Source organism: Ziziphus jujuba, chromosome 11 (assembly GCF_031755915.1).
Source record: "Ziziphus jujuba cultivar Dongzao chromosome 11, ASM3175591v1".
NCBI lineage: Eukaryota > Viridiplantae > Streptophyta > Magnoliopsida > Rosales > Rhamnaceae > Ziziphus > Ziziphus jujuba.
This window is the reverse complement of record NC_083389.1, coordinates 19,059,345-19,080,795: the sequence shown is the minus strand read 5'-3', so window position 1 is coordinate 19,080,795 and position 21,451 is coordinate 19,059,345. Positions and strand designations below refer to the sequence as shown.

Here is a 21,451-nt window from a genome sequence, read left to right as displayed (position 1 = left end):
TATCTATAGGATTTTTTTTTTTTTTTTTTGTGTGTGTGTATATTTAGTAAGATATCTATAGATAAAGGTAGTATAATAGAAGGAAGTGCTAATATCTGTCACGAAATTGATTGCTATTAGCTAGTATTTAATATTTTGAACGATATATATGCAATGAAAAGAATCCTTTACTTTCGTTGGAATTCATTCAGGTCTGAATAACTTAGAAAAAAAAATAGTTGACGTAAATTTTTTACACTTTAATTAAAGAATAATTTAATACTTTTTTTGGCTAAAAGAAGAATAATTTAATACTTACCTAAAAGTAATGTCACCTAGCAACATTAAAGGAAACATGGTATTAACTTGACAAAGGATTTTGAGCTGAAATGCATTCCATTTTTTTGTCTTCCTTTTTTTTTTTTTTTCTAATAAAGAAAACTAATTAAAATCTCTAATATCTAGCATCCAATTTGTGGACATGAAAAGTATAGCAAAATTTTCTATGGAAAAAGTCTATATAATACACCCATCTCTAAAATTCTACAACTTCACCTGCTTTACATACTCCTACATCAATCATCAAGGTGCTATTCTTCTTTGTTGATAAAATTCTGCAACAGTTTCTTCTTGGAGACTGTTTCAATTCCCAACGCACAATAAATAACAGTTATTAAATCATAGACAACATTTTTCAAAAAACAACTGTTAACAACAATTTTGACAACATTTATAACTTTCTTCTCTAACGACAACATTTTTATAAGTAACAAAAAAATCAAAATAACAAGTAACTAACGTGTCTGCTTGATAGCACTTCCATTTTTGGTTTTTAATTTTTGATTTTTTTATCTAATATGTATAATTTACTTATATCAAATGTTTGCTAGTAATATTAATTAGAGGTAATTAGAATTTTAGTATGTATCTCTAATAAGTATAAACTTTTAACCGACAAAAATAACTATAAACTTAAAGGGAAAGAAAAATCAAAAAATAAAAAACCCAAGTGAAAACCATTTTAGATTGTGTTCAAGTTGAGTTGGTAGCTTTTTTTATATTTTTAACTTTATAGTTAATTGATATCAAACAAACTCCGACTACTCCTGATTAGTATTAATAAATACCTAAAGTAAATAAATTATGCATAATTAAATAGAAAAAGTCGAAAATCAATGTTCAATGTGTTACCAAACAACGCAAAACTATTTGTTTACGTTAAATTGGTTTTTATTTTCTTTTGATGAATTGGTATCTGTTATATTATTTGTCCTTTGTATGCAGTAAAAATCATATTGGCATACGGTAAAACTAAAACGCCAATATAAAAATAAGGACAAAATCAAAACATGAGGGCCTTGAAATTTACCTTGTCCCAAAGATTTGGGTCGGGTCTTTTATGAACCACTACTTTCTGAATCCGAAATGGATTAGCCATCTTCCATTCGCACTTTGGGCTTCGTGCCCGATCCGAAATATACTCAGTAATGGTTTTGTTGGTTTTTGAATCAAACACCGCATTGGACAAGTAATATACAAAAGGTTTCTGACACTTATGCTCGAAAAATGGGCGGGTATTGAACGGGTACCCATTTTCGTCATAGGTCCGATACCAATTGAGCATGGTCCGACCCGGAATTTCCATATCTCGGGCCTTGATAAAGCCCCGGATTATTTGCACAGCGAAGCCCCAAGAAACCGATACGGTCCAGCGCCGCCTTCTGTCATAACAAATAGATTGTTGCATAAGCCCAGCAGAGTCCAAGCTCATTGGGCGTCTTAGCCTTTCAATTGCTTCAATGGGACCCATATTTGGGAATATGGGTTTCACCACGTCCAGGTGGTGGATTGAAACTAGAGGTGTCACTGGATGTGCTGCTAAAAGCCCAAACAAGTTGCCGTACACGTCAAACTGCAATGAGAGAGAAGAAGGGGGAAAAAAAAAAAAAAAAGGGTCAACCAACAATTTTTCTTTAAAAATAAAAATATATTACAATTCCTTATTAAAGTGAGTAATACAATACAACAAACTTGAAATTAATTTATTAAATTTTGAATATCAAATTATATATGTTAGCTACTAAAATTATTGACGGACAAATACAAGTTAAACTAATATATCGTTTGATAAACAAGTTTGGTGTCCAGTCTATATATTAATCTATTATCTTATATTTAATTAGCTTAGCTACCACATGACACGTAAAAAAGAAAATTGCATTAAAAAATGAAAAGAAAAAAAAAATTGAGTGGTAGACAGTGGTAGCAGAAATTACCCAGGTGTCCCAAAAAGGTATATTTTTTTATTTTTTTATTTGTTTTTGTTTTTTTGCTAGAACCCAAAAAGGTAGATTAATCAATCACCAATCTCAGCCTCATATGAGAGTGAAATTAGCAATTCTATCATAAGATGGTATTATTTTTATTTTATAATCAAAAGTGGAATCAATTTACGGTTATGATACTTAAAATTGGTGTAATCTATAAATTTTTGGCCCCCAAAGCCAATATGTTAAAGCCATAGGTAAATATGGGTCATAGGACTTAATCCCAAAACATGAAAAGAAAAGGTTATTTATAAGTTAGTCAGTTATGGTTCAAGAAGATTTCTATTCAATATATTATTAATATTTGGAATCATATATATGGACAAGCAGCAAGAGGGATTGACTGAATTTAGTTATGGTCTCCTTAATTTCTCACTGTAGTATGGTCAAATTGGATATGCTGGTCTGGAAATCTTAGGTTACCTACCATCAAAATAAACAAACACAATATAATTGAAAAAGGAAAATACTAAGTTCCAAACCAATAGTTCTAGCATTTTTAAAACATTGTTTTGTTAATCTGATAATACAGTTTTATCATGTTCAACTCCAAATTCATATTCTATATTTAAAATTTAGAAATAATTATACTTTACCATTCTAAACTACTACAATTTTTTAACTTAACCCTTTAAATTAAACAAATGATCAGATTGCCATAAATTATATTTTTCTTGACACGTTAATCCAATGATGCCAATTTGTATAATGCATTTGGCAAAATTAAGTAGCATTCCAACTATCGAAAATAAAAAAAAACATGATAGAACAATTTTCTAATTTCGTCAAATTCATCTATGGGAAATGGATATATGATTGGACTAGGTGTACTTGTCCCTAGGTTCTATCAAAAATTTTGAATTACAAAACAACCAGATAAATATTAAAAAGATTTCATTTTATCTTTTCCCATATTTTCTTTTTATATTTTCCCACGTTTTCTTATCAACCAAAATGAAACCATGAAAAAGATAAATAAATAAATAAATCAACAAATCCTTACCTGGTGAAATCCTCTTTCCCTGGTTAAAGGAACACCGAGCTCAGCCATACAAGCTTGAAGCCTATCATCGGAACCATACAAACTAGGGTATCTCATCAAACACCTATCCTGCATTTTCTCAATCTCTTTAGCCAATCCATAGCTTATAGCAATCCCACCTCCTCCATAAGCCATGTTATACGAAAATGCAATATTCTGAACATGACTTTCCGACGAGCTTCCGATATAGTAAAACTCATTATGATCATACTTCTGCAAAACCCTAACGAGATTATCAGCCACGAAAACAGTGTCATCGTCTCCCATTACGAACCACCTCACATCCTTCATTCCCAACCTCAGCGTCTCTGAAACTATTCTAGATATTCTAATGGCGGAACGGTGCCCGTTTGGGTGGCTGTACTTGAAATTCGAAGTGTCGCCGGAGATCTTCAATGGCGGTAGAAGATCTACTTCCTCTGGTTTCATCTTCACCGGCTTGTCTAACCAAACCACCCCCCGCATTTGTTCCGGTCTCCACCATAGCTTCACGTAGCTTTTCCGGCGGTTCCAGAGCTTGGACGAGGCTCCTATGCCGAAAACTATGTGGGAGAGATTCGTTTTAGCAGGTGGCGGCGGTGGTGACGGCGGAGATGGCGGTGGCGGTGGAGGTATGGGAGAAGATGACGAGGAGGATTTGTCGAGTGGGATGAGGAAGGGTGCTGTTTGGTTACAGGAACATGAACGGGAAAGGTAACTTGCGGAGAAAGAAAAGCAGATGACGATTATAATGAAGAGGGGCCAAACCATGGACCTTATGGTACAAGAACCATGGAAGATTTCCAGATCTTTAAGATTGTTTTTCATTGAGGTTGGTTTATTTTGAGTATTTTTATAAGCTGAAGAATAAAAGAGAACAAGAAAAGAGAATGGTGATAATTATAGATTGTTAGAGGACAGAGTAAAATAATAAAACATAAGAAAATAGGAAACCTATTATAACGTACTTGTTCTTGTTCTTCTTCATATTAGCTGTGAAAGAGATGGAATTGGAAGAGACATAGAAGAACAAGAGGAGTGTATGTGAAATATAATACTAAAAGAATTCCAATCTAATTGAAATTTCTTGACGAATCAAAATGAATTTGGAAATATTTTGTATTATATCTATCTCCTAAACTAATCCTACACTTCTTAAACACCGTTATATATAATAGATATATTTCACTCCCAAATGGGTTTTCTCTGTCTAAGCCTTATGTATATTTTTTTACATATATATATATATATATATATATATATATATATGTGTCCAGATATGGTTTGATAACTAGTTAATAATATACAATTTGTTTGGGTATGCTAGAAAAATATATATACTTATTAATTAGGTTCATATCAAGCTACAGTGGCACACATTAAATATTTGGTTTTTCATAACTAGAAAATAACAAAATTGAAAAAGAAAACTAAAGAATGTTCAGCTTATTAAAAGTTAGTTATATAATTGAAAGCTTTAAAGTACTTACAACTAGTTATATAATTGAAAGATTTATAAGTACTTACAACTAACTTGATTAGTAAAATCTGTTAAGGGTGCGTTTGGTATTCGTAGGTATAGGGATGAATTAATAATTGTTTTATAGGTATAGTTTGATGATTTGGCATGTGTGATATGGTAGGAGGATCTATAATTGGATGACTATTTTGTTTTTATTGTGCCCCTTTAATAAATCTTGTGACCCAAAAAAAAAAAAAAATGTTTGGTAATATTTTACTTGAATTAGAATTCGTCTTTTAATTATCTCTGTGGCAAAATTAGCTCTTTACACGAATTAATTATTTCTAGGTCATTTTACTTTATTATTTTATTATTTTATTTGTATTTTTTATTTGTTTTTATTTATTTTTATTTTTTTTGCAAACTAAAATGTCTTTCATTAGAAGTTGTGTTTAAAACCAATATAATTACATATAAATAAGTACAAGTAATAAAAGTTAACTATATGTGACAAGTCTGCGAAATAGGTGTGTTAATGAGATAAATTAATTAACGCAACAAGAACTATCCCTCTAGTAAGAGAGAAATGAAGCCTTGAATTAGTCAGAAGTTCTACGACAGAAAAAACTTAACTAAGATTAGAAAAACTAATGCTTATTTACAATTTCAGCTTATTGGTATAAATTTTAATTTTGACATTAATGTTAACCTTTTTATCTCCAATAAGAATGATATTATGTGGTTAATTATTTAATAATTAACAGCACTTTAACACTTCATTTGGACAATGTCAATTCAGTTAAACCTTCAAATTAAGTTCAACGATCAAAACCATTTATTTATATCTTTATGAAATATTTTTCATTTGTTTGTTCTTTTGCAATTTCTTGATTAAAATTTTAAATTATTTCAACAATCAAAACCATTCATATAGGTTATCTAAGGGTTTTTCCTTAAAAATCTTGAGTCCTTATTAGACGTAGATAAAGTTAATTTATATTGTTTAACCTCTTGTATTTGCTGAAAGACTTTTAGTGTAACAAAATTTATTTTTGGCCACGTAATTAGTATTATGATTAAATCATTTTTATTGGTAATATGGTTGATTTTTAATTCTTGTTTTGTATCATGTTTAAGCACTAGTTAGTAGTATTGAAAATTTATTAGGCATTTAAGTAAACCATAAAGTAGAGGGAAAAAAATAAAACTAAATTCAAATTAAGGATGTAAATAGATCGGATTAAATCGAGTATTACAATTCTCAAACTCAGCTCATATAGTTTGTAGATGATCAAACTCCGCTTAAGCTCGTCAAATTTTGAAATTCAATGCTTAAAATTAACTCCTTTCATTTATAGAAAATTCAAACTTTATCCAATTCGGTTCAGCTTATTTTAAGATAAAAGTTTTTTAAAAAAAACTGAACTCTTGATTTATTAATTCTATACATCATTAAATTATTAATGCATTCCATTTGTTTCATTAAATGCATTTTATAAAATTAAATAATTATTATATTATTAATATATTTTAAGCATTTTATATTATTAAATTGATATTATAAGTATTCTACATTATTAGATCAATAATATGATATATATATATATATATATATATATATATATATATATATATGTATATAATTATAAATTGAAGTTTTTCATGAGCTACTCACAAACTACTCAAAATCATCTTTTATATTATTCAATCTTTATTTTTTGTTCAAGATTGGCTCATATTTTTTGTGAGCATAGCTTGCGCGAGCTAAATTTGAGTCCATTACGAGAGTTGATTTTGAATTGTTTGAGCCTATTTACAAGTCTAATTCAAACAACTTCAAACTGTTTTTTTTATTTTTTTCCTTTTAAATTTATAATTGTTTATATTTTACTAACTAATACTCAACATAAGCAAATTATACGCAATTATATAAAAAAAATATAAAAAAATAATCACTTTACCAAATGTCATGTACCAACAAGTCTATTTAAAATATTTTATCAAATAATGAAATATCACTATTTTATTATCTTATATTTAGCTACATTTGTTTTTTCAAATTTTCACTTATTCAATTTAGATTATATTAATTTATTAATTAACAAAATAACAATACATTATTTTAATATTTTGATATCGTAGCATTGCTCTTAAAATAAAAAGTTTCTTAGGTACTAAAATTGTTATTTTTTTTATAATTAAAGTGTTTAATATATCGTCAATTAATTTTTCAACTATATTGATATTTTCATTCCAAAAAACTATGCTGATATTTTACTTTTAAAATTTTACGATTTATTGCATCTCTGAACTATCAGCTTTGTAACATTTTACTCTTGGACCTTTTAAATTTATGCACATATCCCTTGTACTTTTAAAAGCGTGCAACAGCACTCCAAATCCTTAGTTTCATTAAAAAGGTGGCGTTAAATGGCATGCACTAATCAAGTAAGTTAATTTGGCATATGATTTTAGGGGTTAAAAAGCCAATTCATATTCTTCATCATCTACAAGTTCCCAAAGCTTTGTCTTCTCTATATAAGCAAATCAAATTATTCAAATTCTGTGAATTTGGTCAATAAGCATCTCAAAGTCAAAATTACAATAGACAAGGAAGGAACGCTTATTAATCTGGAAAACAAGCAAATTCAAAAACTCCCCCAAAGCCATCCGATGTCTCCTCACACTCCATAGTCATTCCCCAAAAATCCTTTTCTCTGGTTCACTCTCCAGACCCATCATTTTGCTTCTTCTTCTTCTCCTTCAACTGGGTTTAATTACTACCCACTTCCTCTAATGGTGTCTTGCCCAGATTTCCCTTCTTTCCTAGCTACATGAGACAGTTGACTCGGCATTTGATTATGGAAAAGAAACTTGTCCACCATGAGACTCTTCCACACCTAGCCAAGCCAATTTTAGCAAAATTCAATCAATTAATTCACTAAACTTCCTTAAAACCCCAACCCCTTCATTCTTTAGGCATCTCAAAATCAAAATCTAACCCCATAAATGCACACACAAAACGATTTTTTTCCATCTCTAGCTCATGTTTAAAAAATTGAAAGATCTGCAGAAGTTGAAATTATAGGAATTTAAAAAGATGAGTAAGGAGAGTAATAAGAAGATGAATTGACTTTTTTGCCCTTTAACATCAAATACCAAATTTGACTCACGTGATAATGACGTACTATTTAACGCCTTCTTTTTGACAGAACTAACAATTTTGGGTGCAACTACACGATTTCAAAAGTACAGGGGATATGCATGCAAATTTGAAAGATCTAAGGGCAAAAGCTACAAACTCGATAGTGTAGGGGGTAATATTGCAATAAAATCAATATTATTATTATTATTATTATTACTAAAAATCTTGTTTTATATAGCCATATGTGATTTGTTCGAGTATTCTTAATGATAATATATATATATATATATACTACAAACTTTTATGTAAATTCATATATAAAAATACATATGTAAATTCATTTAGCCAAATTTTCTATTTGCTATATACCTGAGTAAGGTAAAAGAGAAAAACTAACTAAATCTATAGATACAACCTAAATGTCTTTTCTCTTTTCTCAATAATTAAAATTATATTTCACTCAAGAAAATAATTAAAATTAATTATCGACCAAATTTTATAATTTTCCTAAATATTTTATTAAGATTAATTCAAAAGAAAATTACTAAAAAAAATAAAAATACAAAAATCTCAAACAGAAGAACATTTGTACAATTATTTATATATAGTTGTAATAACTAACACTATTAACTGGTGGCATCGATGACTTGTCAACCACTCAATGCATCCGACCTACAGATAGTCTGACATTTTTTATTTCTTTTATTTTTCAAAAAAAAATTCGGGGAAAAAAAAAATTACTTTCGCAAAGACATATTGTTACTGTACAACTCACCCTCATAAATCATTATGGTACATCGACCGTTTGATGATCCTACCCAACCATTCAAAACCATCGAACGGCCATAAAAGACATCTTGGGTTCCCTCCTTGCGTACTACTCATCAAGGGGAATCTGCCGATTTTCACTGCGAAGGTCTAGCAGTGACCAGTGTTCTTTCGCCAAATCAAGCAAACAAGGAAGCTTCTTGCAAAGGACTTTCTAAACCACTCTCCCCCTCCCCAAACTTCGACCAGGTAATCCTTGTCCACTCTGTTTGGTCAATCAGAAAACCCAGGAAAAATTGAGAAGAAAAGAAAAAGAAATAAATTGTTTTCTTTATGTATATTTTGTTCTATTCTTTGCTTGAACTAGAGTTGGTATATGGGTCGATTTTTGGACTTTCAAAAATATTACACTGTCATTGGATTATTGAGTGTTTGATCATCGAATATAAATGTAATTTGCTGATATTCTTGTTTCAGGATTGCAGATAGAGATTCCATTAGAAAGTGTCGTTTTTGGGTCCTGAATAGTTGGTATTGCATATGTGGTAGTTTGGTTTAATGTGATATGGTGTTGTAATGGCTGGAGTAAGATTTTCCATATTGAAATCAGTCTATAATTCCACCAAGTCCTCTTTGAAACCGCAAGCTTTTCAATCACATGACTTTTGTATGGAATATGTAAGACCCTCATATGCTAATGTAATCCGCAATTATGCTAAAGGAGCAGAGTCTTGCAGAAATTTTATAAATGCTCATTCACAGATATTGGGTTCTCAATCTCTTTTTGATAACAACTTTCACACAAAGAAACCTACTTCTGTAATTTCATCCACATTATCAAACTCACTTTTTGGGAGAGCTACTCCTTTGGTGTCTGTAAGCTCCATCTCGAAGTACTGTTCATATTCATCTTCATCTGGTGGCGACACAAATAGAAATGGAGAATCAGGAGTGCCTGCTGCATCTGGTAGCGGTGAAGTAGATGTTGGAAATGATTGGGTTGAAAAGGCTAAAGAAGTTTGGCAAAGTGCTTTAGATGTGGCAACTTATACAGGGCAGAAGGCTAAAGAATCTTCGGTTGAACTGTCCCCATATGTTCAACACTGGCTAGATTCACACCCATATCTTAGAAATGTGATTGTTCCCGTTGGTGTTACAATGACAGGTACCATATTGGCTTGGGCGGTGATGCCTAGGCTTTTAAGAAGGTTACACAAGTATGTAAATAAAGCTCCTGCTGCATTACTACCTGGAAGCGTTTTTGCAGAGCAAATCCCATATGAAAGAAGCTTATGGGGTGCTTTAGAGGATCCAGTGCGATATCTAATTACATTCATGGTGTTTTCACAAGTGTTAGTAGCTTCAAGCTTCTTGGTCATCTTTTAGTTTTTTTTTTTTTTCTTGGTCATCTTTTAGTTATATATATATATATATATATATATTTATTCTTTCCATTTACCATATTTTTTTATATATATGTTTATTCTTTCCAATTACCAATAACACTTGATGACTTTAATTTGCAGTAGCGCAATGGTAGCTCCAACGACTATAGCATCACAATACCTTGAACAGGCATGGAGGGGTGCTGTTATTCTTTCATTTGTATGGTTTCTGTATAGGTGGAAAACAAATGTCTTTGCCCGTTTACGGGCTGGTCCTAGTGTGGCATCACAAGATCGTGACAAATTGCAGGCTCTAGACACAATTACGTCTGTTGGTCTTTTTGTAGTTGGGATAATGGCTTTTGCGGAAGCATGTGGTGTGGCTGTGCAATCTATTCTTACAGTTGGTGGCATAGGAGGTTTGTACACGAAGCCAATTGATTTTGTTTTTGCATGTTTGATCTTATTATTATTTAATTTCATTACTGGCTAATGATATACTAACATAGATGAATTATTTTTTAATGACACATAAAGATTATAATTGTTATAAGTAACTTTACATATTTTCCACCAGTTTAATGAATTTCTGTAATTAACCTTATGCTGAATGGGAAGGTCTCCCCTCCTGTTACTTAGCATAGCTCTAGTTCCACCATCCCTTTTTTCACTATTTGGAGTTGTCTTCTTATTCTCATTTTTTTCTTCTTTTACCCTTTTTTTTTTTTTTTAATAAATTTTTGTGTATTTCTTCTATTCCTTGAGTTTTTAGTCTTTTTTCCTTTTGACATTCATCCATGGGTTTTCTTGACTTCTTATCTTGGTCGTATAACTGTATTGTTGTTTAGGCTCCATCTGATGAGTGTTGCCAAACTTATTGAAATAAAATTCTGATACTCCTATTATGCCATTGTGACAATCTAACTTGCAACTATACTAATTTAAGCAGCCAAATTACTAGATCGATGGCTTGGACTTCTATTATGGTTTGCCAAAACTAATTTGTAATATGGGAAATTATTAGTTGTTTGACATCATGGACACAAATGATGGGAAAATAAAGATGAAAGGAAAGACATTTGGTATGGGACAGAGGAAGCATATCAAATACTGAAAAATGGCTTTTATTCCCTTTGTTTCCAGTTCTATATGCCTTTGGTGGTGAAACTGAGGATCTTCTACGTTATAAATTCCCAACAAATTGTTTTATAAATGCAACTTGTTACTTTATATTTTATATATTTTAATATTATTTACTTTTCTTCAAAGTTCCACTGATTGTTGTAACTATTATCTTATTATTTTGGTTCAATATCACCCATATTGAAGCCTTTATGAGTGAGTTTGTTTAGCTATCGTTTGACCCTTCCTTTATGATCTGTTAATTAGTAACCTTAAACTACATTTTGTTCAACCTCTGACCTTTTCTTTCTTGCACTTTAATGCAGGAGTTGCTACTGCTTTTGCTGCCAAAGATATCCTTGGAAATGTGCTAAGTGGTTTGTCTATGCAGTTTTCAAAGCCATTTTCACTTGGAGATACTATAAAAGTATGTCATACATCTACTTGCTCCCAGGAACCTGATGACTTGATCCTATATATCTTCTGTGATGGTAGTTCTGATTGAAAATGCCGCAAGTATCATAACTTCTTAATTAATCTACCATAACATACTAAAATAAGCATTCTAGTAATGAACTTATTTAATGTGCGTGCTTCATATATTTCATTAGAATTGTGCATGATTGAAAGTTTTCATTTAGCCTTTGTCAAGTGACTATTGTATGGTTGTCTTTTCTTCTTTGATAGATAAAGGCACTGAGCACCTTTATTTCAGCACTCTGTTAGCTATACATTCTTAGTCCACGCCTAAAATAGAATGGATTATTATTTAGTTTGAACTGGCCAGCCATTGAGCAGTATATAATTTTTGTTAATTGCAGCTCACAAATTAATTTTAATTGATTGTATTCTTCTAGCTTTTTGACAGATCCAAAATCCTTGTTCCATCCTTTATAAGATGTATTCATTTTTACTGACTTGAAGATTTTCAGTAGCAGCGCAATGTATCCACTGTGTAATATTATGTGCTTTTTGTTCTTGATTCTTATTTTCTCCATGATGTTTATGAATTTACCATTGAAGGCTGGATCTATAGAAGGTCAGGTGGTGGAAATTGGACTTATTACAACTTCATTATTGAATGCCGAGAAGTTTCCTGTCATAGTTCCAAACTCCTTATTTTCTAGTCAGGTGTGTTCTTTCTTTTTCACTTTTTCTCATGTTAATTAAGCTTTCATCTTTGGTAATTAGATCATCCAATTTTAATCTTGCTTTGGCAAAACATTCATTATGTGTCTCATGCAAAATGGAAATTTTTAGGTGATCGTTAACAAGTCACGTGCTGAGTGGCGAGCCATTGTTAACAAAATTCCATTGCAAATTAATGATTTGGACAAGGTTCCCCAAATATCAGATGATATAAACAGTATGCTAAGATCACACCCAAAGGTATTCTTGGGAAAAGATGCACCTTATTGTTTCTTGTCTCGAATAGGGAAGTCGTCTGCAGAATTGACTATCGGATGCAACCTCAAACATATGGTAATCATTACCCCTTCATACACTAATTTAGAGCTTACTATACAGTATGTGGTTGTTTTTCTTTCACATATCTGCTTTGATATTGGGTTTCATTTTTGTGATTGTATTTCTGTTTCTGTTCTTTAATTTTTCCATAGAAGAACAAAAGTGAGTTGTACTCTACAGAACAAGATATTCTTCTACGATCGGTCCAGATTATTAAGCAGCAAGGTGCTATATTGGGGAGCTCATTCCAAGATCAGAGCTGTGAATAGTATTTTTGTATATGACTTTTAACAGCAAAACTTTTGAATGAATGTACATTATACAAGAACAAAGAATCATGATTGTCTTTTTTGTGTTGACAACAGGGGATAGATCTTCAGTTATGAATTATCATATACCAATGGGTATGCATTGTTAAAATTGATGGGTTTTGCAGTTTAACTTCAACTGCGGCTATACTTTGATTGCTTGCGGCCTTCAATTCAAGGTCTCTCAAACATAAGTTTGCAGTCCGATGGAAGAATAGGCGCTATTGATTTCAATACATTGCCTGAGTTATCTTGCTATTAATTTCTGTTGTGGAATTTTGTCTGATAAATTTTGACGAAAGTGATTAGTCATGTATATACAAAAATATAATTATAAGTCGTGTACAGTTAATTTTATCTAATTTATTTTTTAAAATGCATGATTGGACTTAATGACAAAAAGGGAAAGGGAAAAAAAAAACAAAACAAAACAAAAACAAAAACAAAAACAAAAACAGAACAAAACAAACGAAAAAACAATGTTGGAAGGTTTTTGTAATTCAAAGGTTATGCAGCCAAATGTATTAGCCTTTAATTCAAAGAGTGAAATGCCATTACCCTCGACAAAAAAAACAATCCTATATAGAAATCCTTGACAAAAAACAATCCTAAATAAATTCAATTTTGATACACCATTTTCAAAATGTAATTTTTAAGAAATTTGAAAACTAAGAAAATATATTTTAAATGTTTATCAAAAGAAAAATGTAGTAATTATGTCATAAGTAAACAAAAAAAAAAAAAAAGAAGTTAAAGAAAGATAAGATATTATTATCGTTATGCCAACATAAATTTCAAAATTAGAAAGAAATCTAATTTTGCCGCTTCCATTTTGACCATTCTATTTTCCATATTTCGAAAGAAAGCGCTCTGAAATTGAGCTGATATTTCTACCACCACTCCGCTGCAGCGACCCACGAAAACTGTTTCTGAGCCAACCGAGCCATCCGCAGCTGTAAGTGTTTCTTGCTCAATCTGGGTTTTTGGGTATGATTTCTCACGTTCCATTTTCAATTTCATTTTTCTTTTCCTGCTTTTCTTTGACAGTCAATAAATTTGCATTCTCAATTTCAATTTTGTGGTGCGTTGCCTTAATTTTTTGAGTTTGTTGCATTTACTGGAATGGTTGAGAGGTGGAGGAGATTTTTTTGGTGTTTTGGTGGTGTTTGTTGAATCAGGAACTTTTTGACAAGTGCTGATGAATAATTCAAAACAATATTTTGAAGTTGGAAGCAAAATCAACCAAATAAAAGACAGATATATAAACTTTTAAGATAGAGAAATAGAGTTTTGGTATTGGCTGTCAAAGGAAGCTAACAGAGCAAGCTTGCCTTAGCTAAAAATTCCATTGCCAATCCTGACAGTAATTGATGGTCACCCAAGAACAGAAACTAAATTAAATATGAAACCTGAGAGAAAGTATGGGGGCCAAAGTAGGTTTAAAACATTATGTAGGTTTAATTGGATCATGAAGAAAAGTTGCCCTCATTTTGAACATGGTTTTTGGGCAGTTGGAGTCTCTCGAATTTTGTGTTTCTTGTTATAATGTTGCAAGTTTATTGCTCTATGTCAATATGAATTCATAGTAGAAGGAGTATCAATTTGCTCCACCTCTCCATTTCAGTATATTCATGCCTAATTACTTGCTGGGTAGATGAGTACCTGAGTCAAATATAATATCAATTTGCTTGCATTCATTCCTTAAGACTCACTATGGTGCTTTAGGCATCATTTCAATCACAGAGCACTGAATTCATTCAGAAAGCCAAAATTTCATGTTTTCCTGATTTTATGTACGTTATCTTTTTTTTTTTTTTCCCCTTTTTGGTCACATTTCGTTAAATACTGCTAGTTTTAGCTTATTTTTTAATATGTTGTGCTGGAATGAAAATTTTCCTCTGTTTTTTGTTATTTATTTTGATTTCTTTGATTCAGAGTTTTCCTATTTGTTTCTTGTCTGCAGCTTTGCTTTCTTGAGTGTTGATATTTTGAGTGGTTGGTTTTCATATAGAAAGCTGCAAACCAGTGAATTAATCTTTTAAGCTTTAGATTTGTAAGGATGGAAATGACCATAAGGCTATGTCCTTTTGATCACATTTCATAAAATCCCTGCTAGTTTTAGCTTATTTTTGAATATGTTGCGCTGGTATGACAATTTTCCTCTGTATTTATTTACTTTATTATTATTATATATATATATATATTTTTTTTTTTTTTAATTTCTTTGATTCATAGCATTTTCTTATTTGTTTCTTGTTGGCAGCCTTGCTTTCTTGAGTGTTGACATTTTGAGGTGTCGGTTTTCATATAGAAAGCTGCAAATCAGTGAATTAATCTTTTAAGCTTTAGATTTGTAAGGATGGAAATGGCAAGGTTATGTTATTTTACTTTAAATTAATATCTGTATGGAAGAATCTTTGTATACGAGTCTGGCCGTAGAGGTCTTCAAGAATTCAACATGAGGTTCCATAATTGCATTTACTTATTTTGATATGTTATATTTCATTTGAGATGGTTTTTCCTTTCTGTTTGATCTTTAAAAATCCAGATTTTGATGTGCGTATCGATACTTCAGCTCGTTTCATAGCTTGGTTCATCATTGAAAAGAGCTTTCCTTTTTCTTTTCAAGCTTCAGCTTCTTGATATGGATGCAGAAACTACAAAAACTGCAAGGGACTCTCTAGACCTCGTATTTAACATGTCCAACATTCTTGACACGGGGCTTAATCGTCACACCCTGGCTGTGCTCATTGCTTTATGTGAACTGGGTCTAAACCCTGAGGCATTGGCTGCTGTTGTCATGGAACTACGAAGAGAACCATCGTGGTCAACCCCTACAGCAGCTCATATCTAAACAAGTCTATGTATGTTGAGCTCCATTCTGGTTGCTAAAATAACTCAATTCTCTCTTCTTCTTTTTTATTCTTATTTTTATCTTTGTTTTTAAATTTTTGTATCTATGACTGTATCACTGTAGGGATATACAAGTATTTTCTCGCATATATATGCACATATAATTTACCCCATTTGCTTCTTCATGATATGTATTTGCAAGGATATACAGCAGAATGCCAGAAACCAGAAAGTGGGTTTTGGTGTTGAATGTTCAGCTTTATGCTTGAATTTTGTAGAAGTTTCATAGTCTAATTTGGGAAAACTACTCTTAACTCCCCTGTAAGAAAGTTTCATGATGTCCTATTAATCTCAGCATCTCATCTGTGTCTATTACTTTATTAAAAGTTGGACATTATTCGGGATGATTTTCTATTGACTTCTATTTTTCATGGTTAATGTAATTATCTGTAAAAAGGACATTAGAAATTATAACGTTATTAGTCAAAATAAAGAAAAATAAATTTGATCATGTCAAACAAATTTAAATCCAAAAGCTGTACGCCCTATTTTATTGAGGAATCAAACTAGGTGATCATAATCAAGCAGAAGCATGTGGTTGCTTTCTTGTGCCCTTCAACGCTATTTTCATCAATTGTATAGATATGATGAGAATACTATACGTTTTCATCTAGAAGTAAAAAAAAAAAAATCAAACAAATCCTATAACAATATTGAATTGCATATTGTTGACAAAAAATAAAAATAAATAAAAAAGACATTTCAAAATTACAACTATTAAAAGGAGAAAAACTTGCATACAATGCTCAAATAAAATCACTTGTACAAACGAGTAATTATGCGCATCATAAATTAACCAAATGACTAGATGAATATCTATATCATGCCAGGTTCAAAAAATTCGATATTAATAGAAATATCAAAAGTTTAAAATATGAAAATTTCTATAAAAATATCAGAAAATATTGAATATCGATAAAAAAAATTATAAAAAAATAATGAAAATTTATTTTAAAAAATAAAAAATTTTATTGAAACTTTAGAATTAGCTTATGTAATCTATCATTTATCAAATTGATTATAAAACTTGCTAAAATATTGAATGGATATTATATTTTTCCTAGTGAATTGATTTATAATAAGTATTAATAACCATAAATAAATTATTATTAATAAAGATATGTCAAAAAATATGTATATGATAAAATTATTTATTAACTAAAATATATAAAACGATTATTACAATTACGTTATAGTTCATAAATATCATTTTAATATCATATAAAACTTCTGAGTGGTTGAAAATCATCAGTTTCTTCCTCATTTTGATTTTAAGATATGAAATATAAAAAGTAGTTATAAAAATATGTATTTTTCCTGATAATTTTGCATATAATTATCAATATGTCAATCATATGGATCTTGCATTATTGGTTGACTATATGCATAACTACTACTCTCTGATGATTGAGTTTGAAATGGTAGCCATAAATTGTTACTTAGTGACATTCCATATATATTCATTGAATAAGGGTTATGAAATGACTTATGACCCTTATATATCTAAAATTCATAAAAATCAAATCTTTTTTATATTGTAACATCTCCATTATTGATTTCTCTTTACGTATATAGTCTTTCCCAATAACACCGAATCCTTAACCTGTATCTCTACTCCCATGATCTTCATCTTGTGTTGGATGCATGTAATATTGTTCACCAATAAATGGGCTTAATCCAACTCTCGACTTGGTGATTTTCTTTGGCTACTATCTCTTCTAACTTCAAATTCAGATAATTTATTGAAGTTATTTTCATCACCACTGGAGTTAAAGTGACTACTAAGAGTCTCAAATTGTGAATGTGTACCTCCTGATGGAGCTCAAGCACTAGTAGTTTTAGTTGGCTCTCTCATAAGCCTTTGAAATGAATCACCACTACTAAAATTTACTTTTTTATGAATCACTTTTTAACATTTATTCCCTATTTTTCAGCTTGTTGAGTAATCTTTAGATCAGGATTCCCTTTATGATCATTTAAATGAACATCTCTAATACATTGGTATATTTGGTTGCCCTCTTCATCACCATCTTCCATTATAATTTCAAATATTATTGTTGGATCCAAGTCTAGATAATTTTCTTCTTCAACTTCCATATCCCTCAACTTGAGTTTCATATTATAATAATAATAGGCTAGTTTTGCTTATATCATTAAATGTTTAGAAAATAATTAAAGGGTAAAAAAAAACTATCAATGAAGTTAATTTGATAAATTTTTTTATTAAATATCAATAATATTTATGAATTTTTTAAAAAAATTAAAAAAATTCCATGAATATTTTCGAAATTTCAAGGGAAATTTCAGAAATGTCTATAGAAATTATAGATTTTTTAACCAAATCGTTAAGAATTTGATGAGGATATTTTAAGAAAACTTTCATGAAAATTTTGACAAAATTTAAGAAACTTCGATGGATATTATGAAAGTTTTATCCATTTCCATTTCGAACCTAAATTTTATTTCGATCCTTTCAAAAAATAAAAATATCGAAGTAAAAAAAAAATTAAATATTTTAAACCTTCATATCATGTACAAAGACAAAATTACTTATACAACAATGGGTAAATATGCAACATAAATCTAAGGATTAATTATATATAACATCAAAATAAAAAATATGAGTCTTACAAAATAATTATTTAGATGTTTTGGGTATAAATGATTAATTGGTTGCACCGCATCAATAATAGACAAAGGTTGTATATGAGGAGATATTTTATAATATAAAATCAATCTCTATCTTGTCTGAAGTAAGAATAGGTTGTATGTGACGATATATTTTATAATATAAAATCAATATAATCAATATCTATATTGTCTGAAATAGGAACCTTTTTTTTTTTTTTTTGAAATATATTAAATGAGTTAATTATATTTTGATATTCTTAATTTTTAGTGTTTTTCAATATAGACTTTTATCTTTTTTAACTTAATAATTTAGATCTTGATTGTAATTTGGATATTTTTAACTTTTTACCAGTAAAGCCTAACACTCGTCTTACATAATTAATATTTAAAAGACATCAAACTTCAAACTACAATATATTAAAATCTAAAATTTTTAAAAATAATTATAAAAATCTACATTAATATTCTACTTTAAGAATCTGTACAGTTTCATACAATAGGCGACTTGCACCAACTTCTTAAAAAATAATAATAATAATAATACTAAAATGAAAAAAATAGTTTTAATATTATCTTTTAGTTTAAAAATTAATAAAATTTAATATCAATTATATATAAACTTTGTCATCAAAAATCAAATAGCATTCAAATTCCAATAAATTAATTGAAAAATTAAGAACTTAAATTGATCAATAAAAAATTAAAGATTTAAATTCTAAAATTCTAAAAATTAAAAATATCAAAATATAATTAATTTAATATTAAATTAAGGGTGGTTTGAGTCTGCGAGCAGGGGGATATGCATTAATTTGGAGGCATTCATTGAGTGAAAATGATTTAAAGCAACAATACGACATATCTTTAACCAAAAAAAAAAAAAAAAAATGATAGGAGATGTTGGAAACAATAATGAGGTAATCCACTAAAACAGTAAAATGGCATGCTGAGATTGTTTGGCAATTGAAGTGTTAAAACTGTGGTTTAAGTCTCTACCGGGGGCCTATGCATTAATTTGGAGGCATTCATTGAATGAAAATTATTTAAAGCAACAATATGACATATCTTTAAACAAAAGAACAATTGGAGATATGGGAAACAATAATGAGGTAATCCACTAAAATAGTAAAATGGCATGCTGAGATTGATTTGGCAATTGAAGTGTTAAAACTGTGGGCATGTGGTAGTAGTTTGATAGGAAAAAAAAAAAAAAAAGAAATAAAAAAGGGTGATCCATTAAGTGGAATGTTATTCCACAAAAGCTGCAGATAAGGGTGGGTAAGATTCTGAATTCTCAAATCATGGTTTTGGGTATTAATGGATAGGGAATTATTTTGTTTTCAATTCCACCACATTCCCCAAAAAATGCAACGCAGTAAACCGACCCCAATAACAAAATTAAAGAAAGACAAGAAAATAAAACAAACCCACCAAGTTTCAATAGAAAACAAAAAGTTGAAAGAGTTTGTTTTATAATTGGATGAGAAGCTTTAAAAAAAATTGTAAGGTTGAGAAGCTCATGTGAGCAGCACTACAAATCCCCTCAAAAAGCTACTTTGGACGTTTTATGTGGTCATGTTTCAAAGGAATTTGAGGAATGCCCCTCGTGACTCAATAACTTAATCTTGTGACTTCCTTAGTGGACCACATATGAACAAACCAAATTAATTTATTAATTTCTCATCCATCTTCAACATTATTTCATACACTAAACATTTTAAGGTATTTGTTTTTAAATGTTTCAATTTTAACATTTTATGATTTGTTGTTATATGGTCCAATTGAATTATTTAGCTAATGGCTTCGTCTTATCGCTTGGTTGTACATTGCAGCTATTAAGAATGCAACATCAGAAATTAGAAGTATGAAAGCGCAAAGGACAATATATAAAAATTTCAAATAAATAAGACACAAATCACAAAACACAGTAAGATCCGATTCAGATATTCGGAAGTATATACCTAGTACAGTATATATAACGTATATACACAATATTAATTGAGAATATATCTTCCACTGAACATCATTGATTTGACGTACGTCCATTAAGTTTAGAGAATATATACTCTCTACTAGATCTCTACCTACTACTCATCGATCCCTTGAAGTATCCATCCACAGAATTTGGTAAGAAACCAAATTTGGTCACATTATTACTTATTCCCCGGTGAATACCTTTTCTTGAAAGCATAGAGAAATGGAGGATATAATTATGAACTTAAAGAGTGGAGTTGAAAAAACTCAAGTATATATCTTATAAATAAAAAGGAGTATTCTACTACCCAATTATTACCCAATTGCATGTAATTTATTAAAATAAAATAAAAAAAGAGTTTTATAAAATAGATGTCACCAACTAGTAGAATTAAATATTTAATCTTCTTTTATATATACATATATACATCATATATAATATAATATATATGAGCACCAAATAACTAGAAGGACTAAACATTTAAAACTAGATCAAGAATTCCAATAAAAAAGAGAAGGAAGGAAGTTTTAGCTAAACTAAAGTTCTAGGGTCATGTAATTGGTTCCCTTTTTGTAACAATATCGTCTGACCTTGCCAATACTGCAAGTAAACTTGTTTTTTATGGTAGAATCCAAGCTAGAGGTTTTTTTTTTTTTTTTTTTTTTTTTTGGTGTTTGCTGGAAAGAATCCAAGCTAGTGTTTGATCATATTACATATATTACCATATTTTTGGGCCAAAAAAAAATCCTCCATACCTTTTAAGTCGCATAAAAATTGGTGTAAGTAGACATGGAAACATATTGAGAAAAAGTTGATCCGACATTATTCCCATGTAGTTCCTAATGGACAAACACCAACAAAATTTATGTTTTCTTGAATATTAATTGATTTTTTGAATCCATATATTATAGATGAAAAAACATATATTTCTCGTGTGATATAGTTTGATTT

At 29.9% G+C, this 21,451-nt stretch overlaps 3 protein-coding genes across 8 annotated transcripts; 2 read left to right on the top strand and 1 right to left on the bottom strand.

Moving 5' to 3' along the window:
• Positions 1-514: 514 nt before the first annotated feature.
• Positions 515-4,155, bottom strand: LOC107432931 (uncharacterized). The gene is made up of 3 exons (XM_048465761.2): positions 3,310-4,155; positions 1,349-1,891; positions 515-616 (listed from the first exon to the last, which is right to left on the bottom strand). The coding sequence occupies exons 1-3, from the start codon at positions 4,153-4,155 to the stop codon at positions 515-517; spliced, it is 1,491 nt and encodes a 496-aa protein (XP_048321718.2).
• A 4,158-nt stretch (positions 4,156-8,313) lies between these two features.
• LOC107432942 (mechanosensitive ion channel protein 1, mitochondrial) lies at positions 8,314-13,096 on the top strand. Of its 2 annotated transcripts, none has more exons than XM_048465505.2 (7): positions 8,314-8,951; positions 9,180-10,054; positions 10,229-10,506; positions 11,536-11,636; positions 12,233-12,340; positions 12,470-12,691; positions 12,832-13,096. In XM_048465505.2, exons 2-7 carry the CDS (start codon positions 9,279-9,281, stop codon positions 12,943-12,945), a joined length of 1,599 nt encoding a protein of 532 aa, XP_048321462.2. In that variant the 5' UTR covers positions 8,314-8,951; positions 9,180-9,278; the 3' UTR covers positions 12,946-13,096. The 2 variants fall into 2 exon arrangements, with proteins under 2 accessions (XP_048321462.2, XP_048321461.2); XM_048465504.2 differs by having other exon boundaries at positions 8,353-8,951; positions 12,829-13,096.
• Positions 13,097-13,780: 684 nt separating this feature from the next.
• Positions 13,781-16,010, top strand: LOC107432954 (mitotic-spindle organizing protein 1A). Of its 5 annotated transcripts, none has more exons than XM_048465506.2 (2): positions 13,781-13,939; positions 15,533-16,010. In XM_048465506.2, exon 2 carries the CDS (start codon positions 15,629-15,631, stop codon positions 15,836-15,838), a length of 210 nt encoding a protein of 69 aa, XP_048321463.2. In that variant the 5' UTR covers positions 13,781-13,939; positions 15,533-15,628; the 3' UTR covers positions 15,839-16,010. The 5 variants fall into 5 exon arrangements, with proteins under 5 accessions (XP_048321463.2, XP_015899664.3, XP_048321465.2 ...); XM_016044178.4 differs by having other exon boundaries at positions 13,783-13,939; positions 15,614-16,010; XM_048465508.2 differs by having other exon boundaries at positions 13,784-13,939; positions 15,620-16,010.
• The last annotated feature ends 5,441 nt before the right edge of the window (positions 16,011-21,451 follow it).

Excerpts from the sequence above, each read along its gene's own strand:
- LOC107432931 (XM_048465761.2), bottom strand. The coding sequence starts at position 4,155 with ATGAAAAACAATCTTAAAGATCTGGAAATCTTCCATGGTTCTTGTACC. Across the intron at positions 1,892-3,309 it reads GGGAAAGAGGATTTCACCAG|TTTGACGTGTACGGCAACTT; the intron begins GTAAGGATTTGT and ends CTCTCATTGCAG. Across the intron at positions 617-1,348 it reads ACCCAAATCTTTGGGACAAG|TCTCCAAGAAGAAACTGTTG; the intron begins GTAAATTTCAAG and ends GAATTGAAACAG.
- LOC107432942 (XM_048465504.2), top strand. The coding sequence starts at position 9,279 with ATGGCTGGAGTAAGATTTTCCATATTGAAATCAGTCTATAATTCCACC. Across the intron at positions 10,055-10,228 it reads TTCATGGTGTTTTCACAAGT|TAGCGCAATGGTAGCTCCAA; the intron begins GTTAGTAGCTTC and ends TTTAATTTGCAG. Across the intron at positions 12,692-12,828 it reads GATGCAACCTCAAACATATG|AAGAACAAAAGTGAGTTGTA; the intron begins GTAATCATTACC and ends ATTTTTCCATAG.
- LOC107432954 (XM_048465506.2), top strand. The coding sequence starts at position 15,629 with ATGGATGCAGAAACTACAAAAACTGCAAGGGACTCTCTAGACCTCGTA.